At 47.6% G+C, this 15,766-nt stretch overlaps 1 protein-coding gene across 1 annotated transcript; it reads left to right on the top strand.

Moving 5' to 3' along the window:
• The first annotated feature begins 3,258 nt into the window (after positions 1 to 3,258).
• Positions 3,259 to 15,324, top strand: nat8l (N-acetyltransferase 8-like). Its single transcript, XM_062384187.1, has 3 exons — positions 3,259 to 3,652; positions 4,978 to 5,142; positions 13,165 to 15,324. Exons 1-3 carry the CDS (start codon positions 3,349 to 3,351, stop codon positions 13,530 to 13,532), a joined length of 837 nt encoding a protein of 278 aa, XP_062240171.1. The 5' UTR covers positions 3,259 to 3,348; the 3' UTR covers positions 13,533 to 15,324.
• Positions 15,325 to 15,766: the final 442 nt, after the last annotated feature.

Genomic DNA, 15,766 nt, shown 5'->3' with positions numbered 1-15,766 from the left:
AATGGGTTTTATATTTGATGTCCTTCTAACTCTTAAGAGACAGCACTCTAGGTCTAGTCATTGGGTTGCAAATGATAAAGTAGTTATTATATTAAAAACATGACTTAGGTTAATTTACCTACATAGAACCATTAGGCTCAAGGCAATTCAAAGTTATTTTAATGCCACGTAAATACATTGAAATAAGGCATTAATAAGAAGTAAGAGGAAAATCTTGCTGGTGCATATTCCATCACTTGGTTTGTTCGTATTTCTTGTATTCAGCTTAATGTAGCTGCTTCAGAAACGTCACGAGTAATGGTGAGGCTGCAACTCTTCATGAGGGAGGCCATAGATCTGACACGTCATCACCTCCATGGCTGAGCTCCTGCCTCCCATCTGTGCCTCTGACATGTGGCCACAAGAGGGAGACAGGGCTCCGGTAGAAAGTCGAGATTTTGTCACACAACCACAACACACAAACATAAACATAGTGAAACAGAATCATCCTCCTTATACAAACTTTGCATCTACCTGGAGTCCTACACTCTTTATATTTGCCTCTTTATTCCTAAACCATGATTGAAGATTGTGTTTATTGCTTTAAACTCTATTTCTGCCTGTAAACAAATACTAGTTATTCTACAATTATCTTTATTTGCTCCTAAAAAAACTGATTCTCGGATTCCTCATACAAAATATATGATCAGTTTTTCTTATCCATCTACATGTTAATACGAAAAGAAGTTTAACAATGTGCAAATATTAAAGCTGCTATATCAGAGGTGAGGAAGTGAACCAGCCCAGTTTATCACGCTCTCTGTGGGAAACACTGAGCAGAGTCTCGCCGGCCTGTCTGGCTGCTGAGGAGTCAGAGGTCGCGGCAGGGGTGGGGCTGTGACCTTTAGAGGAGGGGGGCTGGGGTTCCTCGGCTGCAGGCAAAGCATCAGAGGTCACATTCAAGATTATTGGAACAATCTGTGGCTCTGACTGGGGTCTGTTTAATAAGGAGGAGGAGGAGGAGGAGGAGCAACACACAGAACAACACATGTGACTCAAAGATGGTGATGTCAGTGAAAAAAAGCTCAGAGGCCTAAAGCTTCCAGGGAATTATTCATCAGTATCTGATGAGGGTCTTCCAACTGGTCCTGGATCTGCCTCGGTGGACAAGGGGCAATTGAGGAGACATGATGAAGGGAGCGTAGATTTTGGGGTAAGCAGAAGTTATGGGCTGGTGGCCTGGCTCACAAAATGTCATGTGGTTGGTACATGTTCAGGGGAGCACGAAGAAGAGTGGTATGGATGGATTGTGGTCTCAGTCCAGCCTTGGGCCAAACTGAGAGGAGTTTGCAGTTTCATGGTTGTCACTTTACCGACTGTACTTGAAAGCACCACTGAAGAAACAGTGCGCATGCCCGGAGCATCCTCCCCACACACACACACACACACACACACACACACACGCACACGCACACGCACACGCAGACACACACCCACACCCGCTGCGCCAAATCCATCTTCTCGCCGCATCTTTGTGGCGTAAATGCCAAAATCGGTGTGAGGGCCACCTCGAGGCCCCTGGTCCCTCTGCGAGTCATCTCCTGTTCCTCCTCCTGCAGGAGCCCTCAGGGTGGGAGGATGGGAGAGAGAGAGAGAGGGGGGGGGGGTACCTTGAGTGTGAGGGAGTGGGGGTGGGGGTCGATGCAGCCTTATCAATAGCAGGTTGGCTCTGGTGATCCGGTTCAAACTAGTTCTGCTCCACCTAGAGCGATGGGACCGTGGATCTTCTCACTTCCACGAAGAGGCTGAGAATATAAAATATAAAGTAAAGTGTTGTCTGAGATTTGATGGAAAATATTCACTTTACTTACACTTTACAACTTCCTAGAATTATATATGTTTATGTACATTAGCCAATCATGGGCCAGTGAGGCGTAAAAATGCTGCTTTATACTGACATGGACTCTATTGATTTCAAACTGTGTTCAACTGTACAACATCATGATTGTTAATATTGAGAATTAATAAAAGGAACAACGTTATATAATATATAACTTTCCTACTGTTATAAAATATAAGTCCTTTAAACCTTCTTCACTCCCTAATTATAATTACATTGAAGATGTCAGAATAAAAGCACGCAAATAAAAGCTGGTGTCACGGTTAATTAATGGGAGTGTCGGGGGACAACAAAGGATCAGATCGAGCATCATCATCATCACCCTCATCTTCCTCACCAGTCGTGCGTAAAAACCGGCATTGTCGCTGGTCGCACTTATGGTGCCATGCCGGCGCCGGCTGGTGGGCTTATGGTGTGTGTGTGTGTGTGTGTGTGTGTGTGGTGGGGGGGGATATAATCTCCATGTTGGGAACGATGTTTGACAGGCAGCGGGGCGACCAGGCGAAGGGAAGCCGCGGAGGAATCACTGCAGTGCAGCAGAGCTGTCAGTCAACGGGCGGAGGAGGCTGCACTCATCCCACCGAGAACGACTGCGACTGGGCAGAAACCAGAGCGAACGCGGGCTGGATCCGAACCCTCCATTGTGTCATTAAAGTGTCATGTGTGTGTTTGCATCCCTTCATTGTCTGTGCTCTGTTTATCTGCGTAACGACGTGATGTATCGAGGAGCCCTGCGGAAGTCTTGGGTTTAATTTACGCATGAAAACGAGCCTCAATCGGATGTGGGATTCGAACCCATGAGAGGTGCAGCAGGATTCCCTCCGGTTTGACGCATCGCCCCCGCTTTACCTTGCGTCTTTGTGGCTGCGTATCGCCTCCTCTCACGCCACAAAGCGGGGATCCTCCTTATGAAGACAAACCTGCTCAGAAACATCCTCCCTCCCTCTCTCTCTCCATCCCTCCCTCCCTCCCACTCTCTCTCTCCATCACCACCTCTCCCTCCCTCCCTCCCTCCTCCTCATGCATGGCTCCTCAAAATACACATTTCGCCGGCACACATGCACTGAGCCCGTTCAGACGCGGAGAGGAGACGAGCAGAGCCTCTCCCTCCCTCCTCCCTCCATCCATCAGCAGCACTTCCACCAATCTGTGCAGCGGGAGGACCACCCCACACCCCAGCCCCCGAGCCGGCGTCTACCCGCCCTGCGCGCCTATAAATACGGCTTGACTCGCACCGGCGAGTCTTGGTCGTCAGAAGCGCGCAGGGTTGCAGCAGAACATCCCCCTTCGTCTTACCCCCCCTTTCATCGTTTCTCTGTTTTTTAAAAGAAAAGAACCCCCCCTCCCCTCCACCCCCACCCCACACCCCCCTTCCACGCGCATCATCCATTTTTCTCCATTCGCACTGTTTCATCACTTTTTTCTTTCGCCTCCCGAGCTGCAGATCTGTGATTCTCGCGGCCAGTTGCATGCATTGTTCGTCTCCCAAAATGGTTTGCGAGACTAAAATTGTTGCGGACGAACACGATGCTATACCCGGGACCAAAAAGGAGTCGATGATGTGGAGCTCCCCTGCGTCCAGCGCGGCTCTGAACCCCGCCGAGGCCAAGGATGTGCGGAGAGACGAGGTTTTTATCCGCGAGTTCGAGCGCGGGGATCAGGTGGAGGTTCGCCGCATCTTCTGCGAGGGCATCCTGGAGAGGATACCCAACACGGCGTTCAGGGGGCTCCGGCAGCAGCCCCGCACCCAGTTCCTCTACGCGCTTCTCACAGGTAAGTACAGCACTTTGCAGCACGTAGGCCGAGCCCCACTGTGCCGGTTCCCCCCACTCCCACAGGAACCACAGCCAATCTGCCGATGAATGAAAAAAACTCACTCTATTTATGAGAATTACCCTTAACGTGATTATTTATGCATTTTCATCCCCACGAGCTCTCGTCACAAAAAGGCCGAATGTCTCTGTTGTGCTTCCTGTGATGTTTCCTCCCTCAGTGGGATTCAGGCTATTTGAGGATCTGCTCTTAGATCCCAGCCATCACACTCACTCTCTAACGCTTCTCCGGCCCCAGTAGGCGATGACCAGTTAAGTTCGAATCTGTTGCACCACCACACTGTGCCATCGCAACAAAAAAAGGCATGGCACCGGCGCATGGTGCATGTGCGTAGCCGGCGAACCTCGCTACCAGCGCCACTGATGCTGGTGGTGGTGGTGGTGCTGGTGTGATGACATGCCGCTGCCGTGAATGATTGGGTGAATGAATTTGAGGATTGGTCCACACGGTGCGCGCACGTATAGCCTACCACAAAGCACTCTCCCCCCCCACAGCTACAGCAACATCCCCCGCGACGCACACACGCACCGTGCGCACCCCTCCCTCCGCCTCTGCACAGCAGTCAATGCGCCAGTCATGCACTGAACTCGTTCGCCTCTCCCTGTTGATGTTGCCGCCGCAAATCGGAGCATCTTTACGCATCGTGACCGCTGTGCCCGTTACGCACGGCGAATTCCAATCTGCGCAGCTTTCACCGTGGAAAAACCGCCGCTGTGTCAAAGTGGCCTCAGTTCCACTAATCCACGAGACATGTCGGTGACTTCCTTTGAACACAGAGAGGAGTCATCGCCCCCCCCCCCCCCCCCACATTCCAGCACTGATAGCTGTGGTGTAAAACAACTACTATAGGTTCGTGCATGCCACGCAGCAACACGCTATGCAGCACCCCAGCCTGACTGCTTGTTTCCCAGTGCGCCCCCCAGCGTCACATGCCACTAATTACTCCAACATGGACCTACATGAATCCACCAGTAGCATGTTCTCTCTCTATGGGAAAGTATGATGCTGTCAAAGTGTGTGTTCCTGCAGCTCACGTGCCTTACACTTCACAGTTTGATGACTGTTATTAATCCTGATCTCTCTTAACCAAAGTGTTCACATTACGACAAAAACTGTTTCACATATTAATGCTTAAATAATGTTGAGTTAGCTGAATCTGCTTTTCTTTGGTCTTTGTGTGTGTGTTGGGTCAAATTCCGCCAAAATCCAACATGTGATTCTCTCTTCTGACAGGTTTCGTTTATTTTTCTTCCATTTCTCCATAGTAATGTGCTTTATCGTGACCAAGTCTTTCACGCTGACCTGCTGTGCACCGCTCATTCTCATGGGAGCGCGCTACTTCTACAGCAAGACCGTTATTCAGAGATACCTGGACTGTGCTCTGCAAACGGACATGGCTGACATAGAGGATTATTACATGAGAAACACAGGTAAGAGGTGGAAGAGAGCTCCCGGCTGTCACTGTCGTGTGCATGATGGGATGAACACATGTTGTCGTTCGTCAATCCTCTGCCACCAGAGTTGAAATGATGATAAAGACACTGTTCAGATGTAGAAAAGTTAATTTCTCTAATGTCGCTTTAGAAAGAAAAATCCAACCCCCTTAGATAAGCTCAGTGAGAAAAGAAAATTGTTGGACCAACTTAAAAAAACCAGGCATTGCAGAGGCAGCTCATCAAATATGCCCGCCATGTCTCCACATTCCTCCTCTTCCACAGCTCCTCCTCCCCATCTCTCTCTCTCTCCATTCCTTCCCCCACTCGCTTCCTCTCTGGTCACAGGGGTGGGGGTGCATCACGGAGCAATTGATCAGGGAAACTGCTGATCCACTTTCTTCAGCAGGCCCCGGCGTTGGCTCATTCCCTCCACTCAGGCTCCCAATGAGAAAAATCAATCGGCCCCTCGAGTCGTCCAGGACTCTGCCCCTCAAGGGTCAGTTTGGGGTTTGAGGAAAATGACGGTTACCCACATGACACTTTTCAAACACCCCCCTGTTCTGTAACTTCCCCTTTTAACCAAAACCACATGGGCAATATAAAAAGCAGGTGTTAGTTAAGCCAGTCAAGTGCCCCCCCCCCATTGTATGGTTCCCTCTGACATTGTGCCCTGTGGCCTGGTAATCCGCTGCATACACAATTGCAATTTAGCATTCCCATTATTGCTGCCGGGCCATGATGGTGTAGAGGGGGTCAGGCACCAGTGCTCCTGGACAATGCTCATGATTGTATCCATGCGAGTGGACTGGGCCCAGTGGGACCGACACCTGGGCACCGGCATGAAGACTCGATTGAGACGCACCTCGGACTTTTATGTGATTTAGCGAGGGACGTGTTTACAGGATGACACGTAGCCGAGAGGGAATATGTACAGAACACAACACTTTCTGAAAAGACGGAATGAGCCACAATAATTAATGGTAAATTAATATGAAAGCTGTGTGTGAATGAGGGTGTGTCAGGGACGACTGTAGAAGTTAATGTCTGAAAAAGTTTCTGTTCTATTCCTTTTAACAGTTTAACAAAGTTTGAAGTTAATAAAGTCCAATCAGCCGACTAGCCACAGGCTGCTCGGGGGTAATAGAAGCAGACAAACTGACTGACTGTACACCAGCCACACAAATCAATACTCTTATCTGGTGTGTGTGATGTGATCACTCACTCGGCTGCCACTTAAGGCCAGCTGTCACCTTCTTCATTTGCCCGACAATAAAGCGAGCTCACGTAGGTGGAGGGGTTGTTAAGAAACCTCAGGGAACAATAGCTGAGCAGTGTAAATGGAGATGGTTTGGTCTTATGTGTTGATACGCACAAATATTAATCTGAAATTAAATTATAACATGGATTCAGATTCTTCAAGTCAAGCTGACCTTTAAAAATGATTTTGGAGGGATTAAGACCATTATTTGACTCAAACAGGTCAATAACAAATTCAACATGATGCAATTACCATACGACATCTGCCGGCATGAATCTGGTTGGAAGAGAAAAACCAATAAAGAGTCAATCTGGAATCGTCCATGGGCGTGTCAACAAAAGACAAAAGACAAAAGACTCATCCTCATGAAAAAAAGATTGAAATTATTCTTCCATAAGCTTTTATGAATGAGCAGCTGACCCTAATTCCTCGTTCTGCATTTATCTAATCCGGTTGTGGTCCCAAATTAATCTGGAATCAGGCAAAAGAGAAAAGACATGTTTCCTCAAAATGATAAGACAGGATTGACGAGTTGCACTGAAGTGATTTGGAATTAATGTGACATCAGTTTGGCTACACAGCGGCAGTCAACTTCAGACATAGAGAAACAAACTTTGGCAACAACACTTGGCTCGATCACTGTCGGTCGCTCTGAAGCAGCTTAAAGCTTAAAAGAAAGTGAAGATAATGTAACGAGCCGAGCCCCCCCCCAGGCTGGAAGTGATAGCAGCTCAGTGGCGCCGGATGTTTAATGAGGCGGCATCACCACTGCAGGGTCTCCTCAAGGCAGCAGGCATTATAAAACCTGCTGGTCAGCACCTCGGGGTATATAGGTGTGTGTGTGATTGTGTGTGTGTGTGTGGGGCGAGTTTGAGCTTGACTCCAGGGAGAGAGAGAGAGAGAGAGAGCGGCTTCCTCCACCGCTACCTGCCGCGCTTATTTTAGCTCTGAATGACAGAAAGAAGGAAGCAGACAGAGAGAGAGGGGGGAGGGGGGGTGTGAAGGGAAGGAAGGAGGCACACGCTACATGAAATGGGGGCATCAGAAGAAGAACGGGAAGGGGGGGTGGGGGGTGCAACTCACCTACAAGATATATTTGTGTGTATGTGGGAGAGAACTAAAGAGAACGCTGGTTAGAGGGTTCCCTGGAGGATGTTACAGACTCGTTAGCTGAAGCACCTTTGGATTTACAAGCCCTCCCTCCATCTATCCTCTCCTCCCCTATCACTCCCTTTTGTCTCCCACCTGTACTCCTCCTCCTCCTCCACCCTGTCTTCCTCTCCTCCTCTCCTCCTCTCATCACTGCAGCAGCCAACTGGGTTATCCATCATGAAGCAGTGTTTCCTTCCAGCCAAGGAAACCGCCGTCGGTAGCTAAAGGAAAATAAAAAAAGAGTTATTTACTACCAACAAGAGACAATATTAGATAATTAGATATAAAAATACAGAGAGGAAAACAATCAAAATGTTTAAAGATTTGAAAAAACCCTCGACCCGACCCCTGATACGGATATGGGTTCTCCCCTGAACCATAACTCATCATTCCACCTTATTTCATGGAAATTTACTCAGGTTCTGCATTTGGTAGAAGAACTAAAGTCTAAAAGTCTGATGCGGGAGCTTAATTACTCAGAAAAATGACGTAGAAGCAAAGAGGACAGAGGGACAACCACTATGTGTTGTCCTGTAGACGAGTGTCTGTCTGTCCCCAGGTCAGTTCCTGGTGGGAAAGTGGAGCCCTCACTTCTCAGCCTGCTTTGCTTCGCTCTGCAGCTTCGTGAACATGTGTATCTGTTGTCTGTCGCGTGTTGTGAGGAAGTGGAGCCGCTCATTAATAATTCATTGTAATCTCACTGGCCTCGGCCTCTGGTTCACGTTCTGTCTCAAATCAATACTGAACAAAGAGCAGATGACGAAGGGGGCGGCGGCGTTAACTGCGGCGATCCCCCCCGTCAGCTCTCTGGTGGCCAATCACGAGGTTTGATTGCGACGGATAAGTGTTTTTAACGCCTGCTATCGATAGGTGGGTGATTAGTTGTGCTGTCGATAGAGCGATAGATTCAGCAGAAATCAGCTTGATTCCAAACATAGTGAGTGATTAATATTTAACGGGCTGCAGTCACATTCTCAATGTCGTTGTGCAGCACGCCCTGATGACCTTTGACCCCAGGGACAAAGGGCAAGTGGGCTGTAGCCGCAGTAGCCAGGAGAACGATGGCATGTGCCCAGTAAAGGGTAGAATGTGTGTAAAATGTGCACATGCACCTGCATGTGTGCATACAAACAACATGTGTCGACACGTTGATGGACAGGAAGGCAATAAAACCAACAGTGAAGGGCCGGATAATGAGTTCCTCCGAGCTAATGGCAAGTGTGTACCGTACACACACACAGACACACACACACACACGTGATAACACACAGGTCAGTGCCTCAGGGCCCGAGTCGGGCTTTAAGGCCAAGTTAATGGCAAAGGCTCTTTTCTTCCAATACACATGAATTATTCATTGGTTTTAATGGATGTGTAAAGTTTGTCCTGTGTCGGACGGTCACCTCCTCTTTCCCCCATCTGGAGAAGCTGCTGATGGGTTGGTTATGCATGACAGGTCACTGCATACTCCCAGCATGCACTCTGATCAGAGAAGGGTGTGTCTGTCTGTGTGTGTGTGTGTTTGTGTGTGTGTGTGTGTGTGTGTGTGTGGAATTTAAAGAGGTTGTACTTGACCTTGCAGAATAGACCAAGCAGCAATTTTCTCCGTTACAGGGAAAAGTCATATGTTAAAGTGCAGTACCTCAAAATAGACCTCTATTAAAACCCACTTTGGGTGAAAATCATGTTTTTGTAAATGTTGACATGTCTCCCTTGTGCGTTTTATATGATGGGAGCAGTTCTATGATCTAAATTAGCAGTCAACAACATACTTAAGGGCCCGGTCACACATCGTGGGTGGAGTTCAGATTTGCTTTGTCAGAGGGTGAGGAAGTTTTCACCTCCTCACGTGTATGAGGGACTGGGCCCTGACAGCACAGTAAACAAACACCAGACTGGGTTCTAAAGAAAACAAAAAACAATAAGTAAGAATACACAGAGAATGGAGTAGAGCAGCTTAAGAGCTTCCATCCGGACCCACAGGGCTCAGAGAGCGTTGGGCTGACAGAGGAGGGAGTCGGTGAGTCGGTGTCTAGACTGAACGCCTATCAACCGAATTAGGCCTCTAGGTTTCATCCGCTGGAAAAGAGAATAATCTGGTTAGACACAAGTTGGTGCTCCTGAGTGTGCGACTGCTTCTCTTTGAGCCCAGCTTCACACAGGGTTGATATCCCAGAGTCTGGAACAGTCCCACCCACATGCAGGCAGGCTTATTAATATCCTTATAAAGAGGAATCAGATGAAGAGCACACTCGTCACATTTGTTCTCGCAGGGAGTGAGAGTCATTACCGATGAGCTCAGAGCCCCCCCCCCCCCCCCTCGTCTTGATTGACTGTATTTTCTTGTCTTGAGATCAGTATTGTCCAGGCCCCCTCCCCCGCGGTAATAACGGTAGATTTGCCGACCTCCCCTCCTCCCTCCTCTTGCGTTTGTATGCAATAATGGATCCTTTCAGTCTCATCACTACTACTGGTAACGCAGAAGCCTCATCTCCCTCCCCCTCCTCCTCCTCTTCCTCCTCCTCCTCCTCCGCTTTCTTCCCGAGACGACAGATTAACGACTTATTCTTCTTCATTGTTCTGTTCTCGTCTTGTTTTTATCACTTTGTCGGACTTCATAAGACTTCCTCTTACATATATGTGCATATAGGCTTCCTCCTCTGGGGACCATGAACATCCATATGCATTTTCACAGCTGTCCATGCAGTAACTGCAGAGATATTTCAGCCTGGCTCAAAGTCCTGGACCGACTGGGAGACTGACCCCTCCCAGCTCCTTGCCTCTAGCCCGGCTGCTGCGATCCCTTAATGAAACCCACTTCATATCACTGAGTGGTCTGCACAGCCCTGCAGTTAAGTGCCTTGCCCAAGAGAGGCTTTACAAAAGGCTGTTAAGGGAGAGAGGAGAGAAGGAACATTGCCTCCTCTAAACTCAGGGATTACCAAAAAAAAAAAAAAAAAACATATGCAACAGTAGCTGTACCTTTTATTTTGCATCAGTAGTGGATGTAGATTTGCAGAGAAGTGAATCTGGAGCATCACAATATGGCTTTCCCTCTTTTCTTGAGCTAAAATACTCCTGTAACTTTCTCTCTCTCTCCCTTTGTTATTTCCATGTCTCTCTCTCCATTTTTCTATCTCTCAGGAAACGCAGCTCACAATAGAAATAGCCACGTCTCTCTAAATCATTGCAGTTTAACAGTGGCCGTGTTGGATGCGGCAGATGTGAAGTTTCCTTTTGGAAGTTCCCAAAGGAAGTAATGGTTTCACCCCTGTCCGTCTGTTTGTAGGTTTGTTTGTTTTGCACTGAACAGATTTCCACGAAACTTGGTGGAAGGATGGGACACGAGAGAGAACCCATTAAATGTTGACGTGGAGCCGTATGAAGGTGCAAGTCCTGGAATGTTTAAAAACAATCTTTCTTTTTGACATTTTCACTAATTTACCAGGGAACAATTCATGGGAAATTTAGGGATTTGATATCTATGACTGTGTGAAACTTAGTGCAGCTGTTGGGCCTTGATGGAGTAAAACACTCTCTGGTGTCAGGAAGCTTCCAGAGGAGAAGCAGAGTCACAGGTAGAGGACATTATTCTGTCTGAGACACAGACGAGTAGAGAGGCTGGTGGGGGTGCTGTCCTTATTCCTGGCACAGCCTCAGTTCAGACAGATGGTCAGAAGGCCTTTACGGAGGCGTGCCCCCCCCCACACACACACACACTCCCTTCCACACCTCCAACACATGCAAGAGCGTCCTAATGCCGGCAGAGCGCCACGCGAGGCGACACCACCACTTTGACACCTGCCTGTAATGAAACATCGCTGTGTAGTATTAGCTCAGGCTCCCAGACACTTACAACTTTACAAATCTGAGCCGCAGTGATGATTCTTTTCGACGCTCATCCATCCAGAGCGTCTCATAATCATCTTGGCCCTTTGCCGCTGAGGCCTCAGACGGCAGAGGGACGCGGCTGTTTGCTGACTCTGGCTCAGGGTTTTTTCAATTTGCAGAAATTAACCGATGGAATTACAGACGACTATCTGACCCAAGTCTCTTCAGAGACGGAACAAGCAAGACTAAATTCTTTCACATTTTTTAATTTCCTGAGAGCAAATTTCCCTCCAGTGCGTCCGTTACTGAGACCAAACCCGACTGGACCACAGTGAGCCCACGACTGGGGTCACAGGTATTTGGAATATCTAGGAGAAGACATCTCACCATTTTTATGAATCTTCTTGCATATAATGAAGAAATCTCACCCCTGTAGTAGATTAGTGAAACAGTGGTAGCTCACTGGTGTGACTGGGAGTTGCTCAGGCTGTCCTGTAGCTGCTGAATCCTGCAAATGACAGTTGTTTGATTCGGTAAACAGAAGCCTCGAGACAGATCAGCTTGATTCAAGCCCTCAGGGGCATGAAATCCTGTCTAACATGCGAGGAATCCAGCAGCAGCATGATGTCAGTGTGACTGTGTGTTTGTGCACGTGACGAACTGAGAGATTCAGCAGAAAGAGAGGAGAGAAGCAGCTATTTGAAAAAAGACAAGAGAGAGTAAGGACAGAGAGGAAGTTAGGATTCAGAGTCTGCAGCTCACAGAATCTGTCACATTTACTTTATCGATAACGAACAGATTTATTCTGTAAATGCAGTGGACATTGATGGAAGGTTAACTAAAAAAGAAGAAGGAGGTGAAGAGCGTCATTTTCCTTCAAAGATTTCGATCAGTAAAGGAGTTGAAGCGAGGCCACGCACCAGTCTGCTAGTTTAAAAACTGCCAAAAGACAAAGAGGCAAGTTGACCCATGACTTTGTCTCCTGAGATCGTTTCTCTGCAGCTTCAGTGTAGACTGATATTGAAGCTCTGAACTCTGGTGGAGGAGCAGTGTCTGCTGACACTTTGATCTGTACTGGTCTAACCTTGTTTGTGTGTCTGTCTGTGTGATTGTCTGATGCATCGCAGCAAGTCTCTGACACAGGATGAGCTGCTGTTAAAATGTTTAGTCTGTCTATGAAATTGTCACATGACAAAATTAGATTCAAATTCTCTTTGTGATGGAATCTGACGTAAAAATGTATGAGTTTCTCCTCCTGCATAAACTACTGTTATACTATATATACTATTCAACTACTACGTGCATGTCTATACTATCAGTACGTATAGAACAATTATCCCAAAATAAATGGCATTAAAGGAATAGTTGAACTTTTTTAGGGAAAAATGCTTCTTCACTTTGTTAAGTCAGATTTGAGGAGCACTATCATCTGCAGCAAGCAGCAGATAGCTTAGCACAAAGACTGGAAACGGGGGGAAACTGCTAGCCTGTCTTTCCCAAATCTCCAAATGAGCAAATTCGACATGTCAGTCAAACCAAAAACTCTTGTTCAGGTGAAATAAATGTGTTAATTAAAACTATTTGAGGGTAGATAGAGATTTAGTGACCTCTGGACAAAATCTGTTTTAAGTCTTTATGCTAAGCTACGCTAATTGAGCTCTGGCTTCTCGTTTAACTCAAAATGTCCAAACAATCCCTGTCCACATGTTTAACTGCAGCCATTGAGACACAACTCTTGAACTAATGTGATGGATGTCTCGTCCCCTCGTCTCCGTCAGGCTCCTGCTTCTGGGTGGCGGTGCTGGACGGACGCGTGGTCGGCATCGTGGCGGCGCAGGGCCGCGAGGACGACAACACGGTGGAGCTGCAGCGCATGTCGGTGGACTCGCACTACCGCGGCAAAGGCATCGCCAAGGCCCTGGGGCGCCGCGTGCTGGAGTTCGCCGTGCGCAACAACTACGCCGCCATCATCCTGGGCACGACGGCCGTGAAGCTGGCGGCCCACAAGCTGTACGAGTCGCTGGGCTTCCGCCGAACGGGCCAGAGCGAGGACTACCGGCTCCCCGGGATGAGCCGCTCGCCGCTGGAGAGGCTCTTCTTCCAGATCCGCTACAGCCGCTACCGCCTGCAGCTCCGTGAGGACTGAGAGGTGCCAGGGAGAGAGGGAGAGAGGGAGATGGAGAGGGGGAGATGGAGAAAGAGAGGGACAGACAGAGAGAGAGAGAGAGAGAGAGAGAGAGAGAGAGAGAGCAACAACCTTTCTTCACCCGAGAGCCCCGACCTCGTCCTCTCCTCCGACGGCTTCTATTTATTTTGTGTCACTAGAGATGAGTTCAACTCTTCTGCTCTTTCATCCTCACTAACGTCTCGATGACTCTTCTGTTGTTTTATACTTTTTACATTTTAAATAAGAGTTTGTTTCTTTTTCTTCTATTTTATTAATTGATTTTTATTTTTTAAGTACATTTATTAACTTTAGTTCTTTTTTTTTTTTTAGAAGAAAGGTGCCCGTTCCTTTTCATTGTGGGATATATACCAAACAAATTATGTGATGCCAACCAGGCAACAACCCCCCCAGCCCCTTAAGATCATGACAGTCAGATTACTACCCCCCCCCCCCCTTTAATTTCTATTCCACTGTGCCCCTCTCACCCCCCAACGAAACTCCATAGGTCTACATACGTGTACATATGGTAAATGCTCTGTATCTATAAAGTGCTGTTTTAGTCGTGACGACCTCAAAGCGCTTTAGAGAACAGTTTATTACCATTCACACATTCACACAGCACTTTGATTTATTTTTTTGCTATTGGGGGCAATTCAGGTTTCAGTATTTTTGGGATCGAACCGCCCGACCTTCTGGTAGGAGGACGACCGCTCTACCCCTCAGCCACAGCTGCCCCTCTATACATATATTTATATATCAGTGTATGATGGCTTCCTTAAGAAACAAAAAAGCTCTGCAATGATACACTTTTTTGTATCTCTCACTCACACTCACACACACACACACACACACACACACACACACACACACACACACACACACACACACACACACACCCACACACACACAGACAGACAGACACACATCTCTCTCAAGACACCATATTGAAGCACAGCAAGTGTGTTGCTGACCCCCACAGTGAGAGAGAGGAGGACAGGATGGTTACCGGAATATGTGTGTGTGTCTGTATTCTGCAGGAATCAACACACTGCATCTTCCTCACAACACAATCCTCCTCCTCCTCCTCCTCCTCCTCCTCCTCCTCCTCCTCCTCCTCCTCCTCCTCCTCCCTAATAATCGGACTGGATCTCTCCTTCCTTTCTAGTTTACTTTTCTTAGATTCACCATCAGTTAATTGCTCCTTTTTCTCACCGGAGCTGTAGAGAGGGTCTCTGATTGGTCGAAGTGACAGGAGCGGTGTATGTTTGTGTGATTGTTGGGAGTGTGTGACCGTGTGTGTGTGTGTGCGTGTGTGTGTGTGTTTATGGTCGGACGGACGACCACGTCTTAAAGAATCGAGCTATTTTTATTTTCTGCGTGAACAGACGCGCACCTTTGTTGCTATGATTCAAATATTAACGACACATTGATACTTTCTACTTGTACTTGTTTACTGACGGAATCAAGGTGAATCCTAACATTTTGAATATGTTTACTATTTGACTGACAATTAGTAATTTTATAACTTTGAACACATATTACCACATTGTAATATGCAAGTAGCTGCAGTCTACGCTCCACACACTCGACTGGCAATACTTACGATTCCTACAGAACATAACTGAGCACAAATAGCAAATAATGATTTAAACTAATATACTGGAATTATTAACCCCCCCTCCCCATTCACCTAATATTGTGAATAGTGTTGAGAACTCATGTAGCTAACTGAATGTCACCTCTCTCCATCTCCATCCTCTGAACCATCCCACCAGCAGTAGATCCAGCCATCCACGACTCTGAGCCCGAGTTGTGTCATCGAATCATTTGTAAAAAGCTGATTTTAAAACAAAATACCACAAAAAAAAAATCACAAAAAACAAGAAAAACAAGATTTAAAAAGAACTGAATACAAACGTACTCGTCATGAAGTTAGCACGACCCTCTTTTGACTTTCTGCCCATTCCCCTCGAAAACGTGAATCTGTCTGCAACCCTGGGCTAGACCCCACACCTTCCGCCTTGCCCCCTGCGTCGACCTCTGACCCAGGCCTGACATCCCCCCCCCCCCCCGCCCATCTCTGCATGCGCCACAGAGCCTTGCTGCACTGCTTTGACTCCATTTGAAGCTTGTTGGACCAACCTTAACCCCTCCCCCCCCCCCCTCCCGCTCTGATGCCATCTAGGCAGTATGGCGCTGCCTCTGCGACAAAT

The sequence above is a fragment of the Platichthys flesus genome, chromosome 24 (genome assembly GCF_949316205.1).
Source record: "Platichthys flesus chromosome 24, fPlaFle2.1, whole genome shotgun sequence".
Lineage (NCBI taxonomy): Eukaryota > Metazoa > Chordata > Actinopteri > Pleuronectiformes > Pleuronectidae > Platichthys > Platichthys flesus.
The sequence above is the reverse complement of the archived record's forward strand: the minus strand, read 5'-3'. Positions and strand labels throughout refer to the sequence as shown.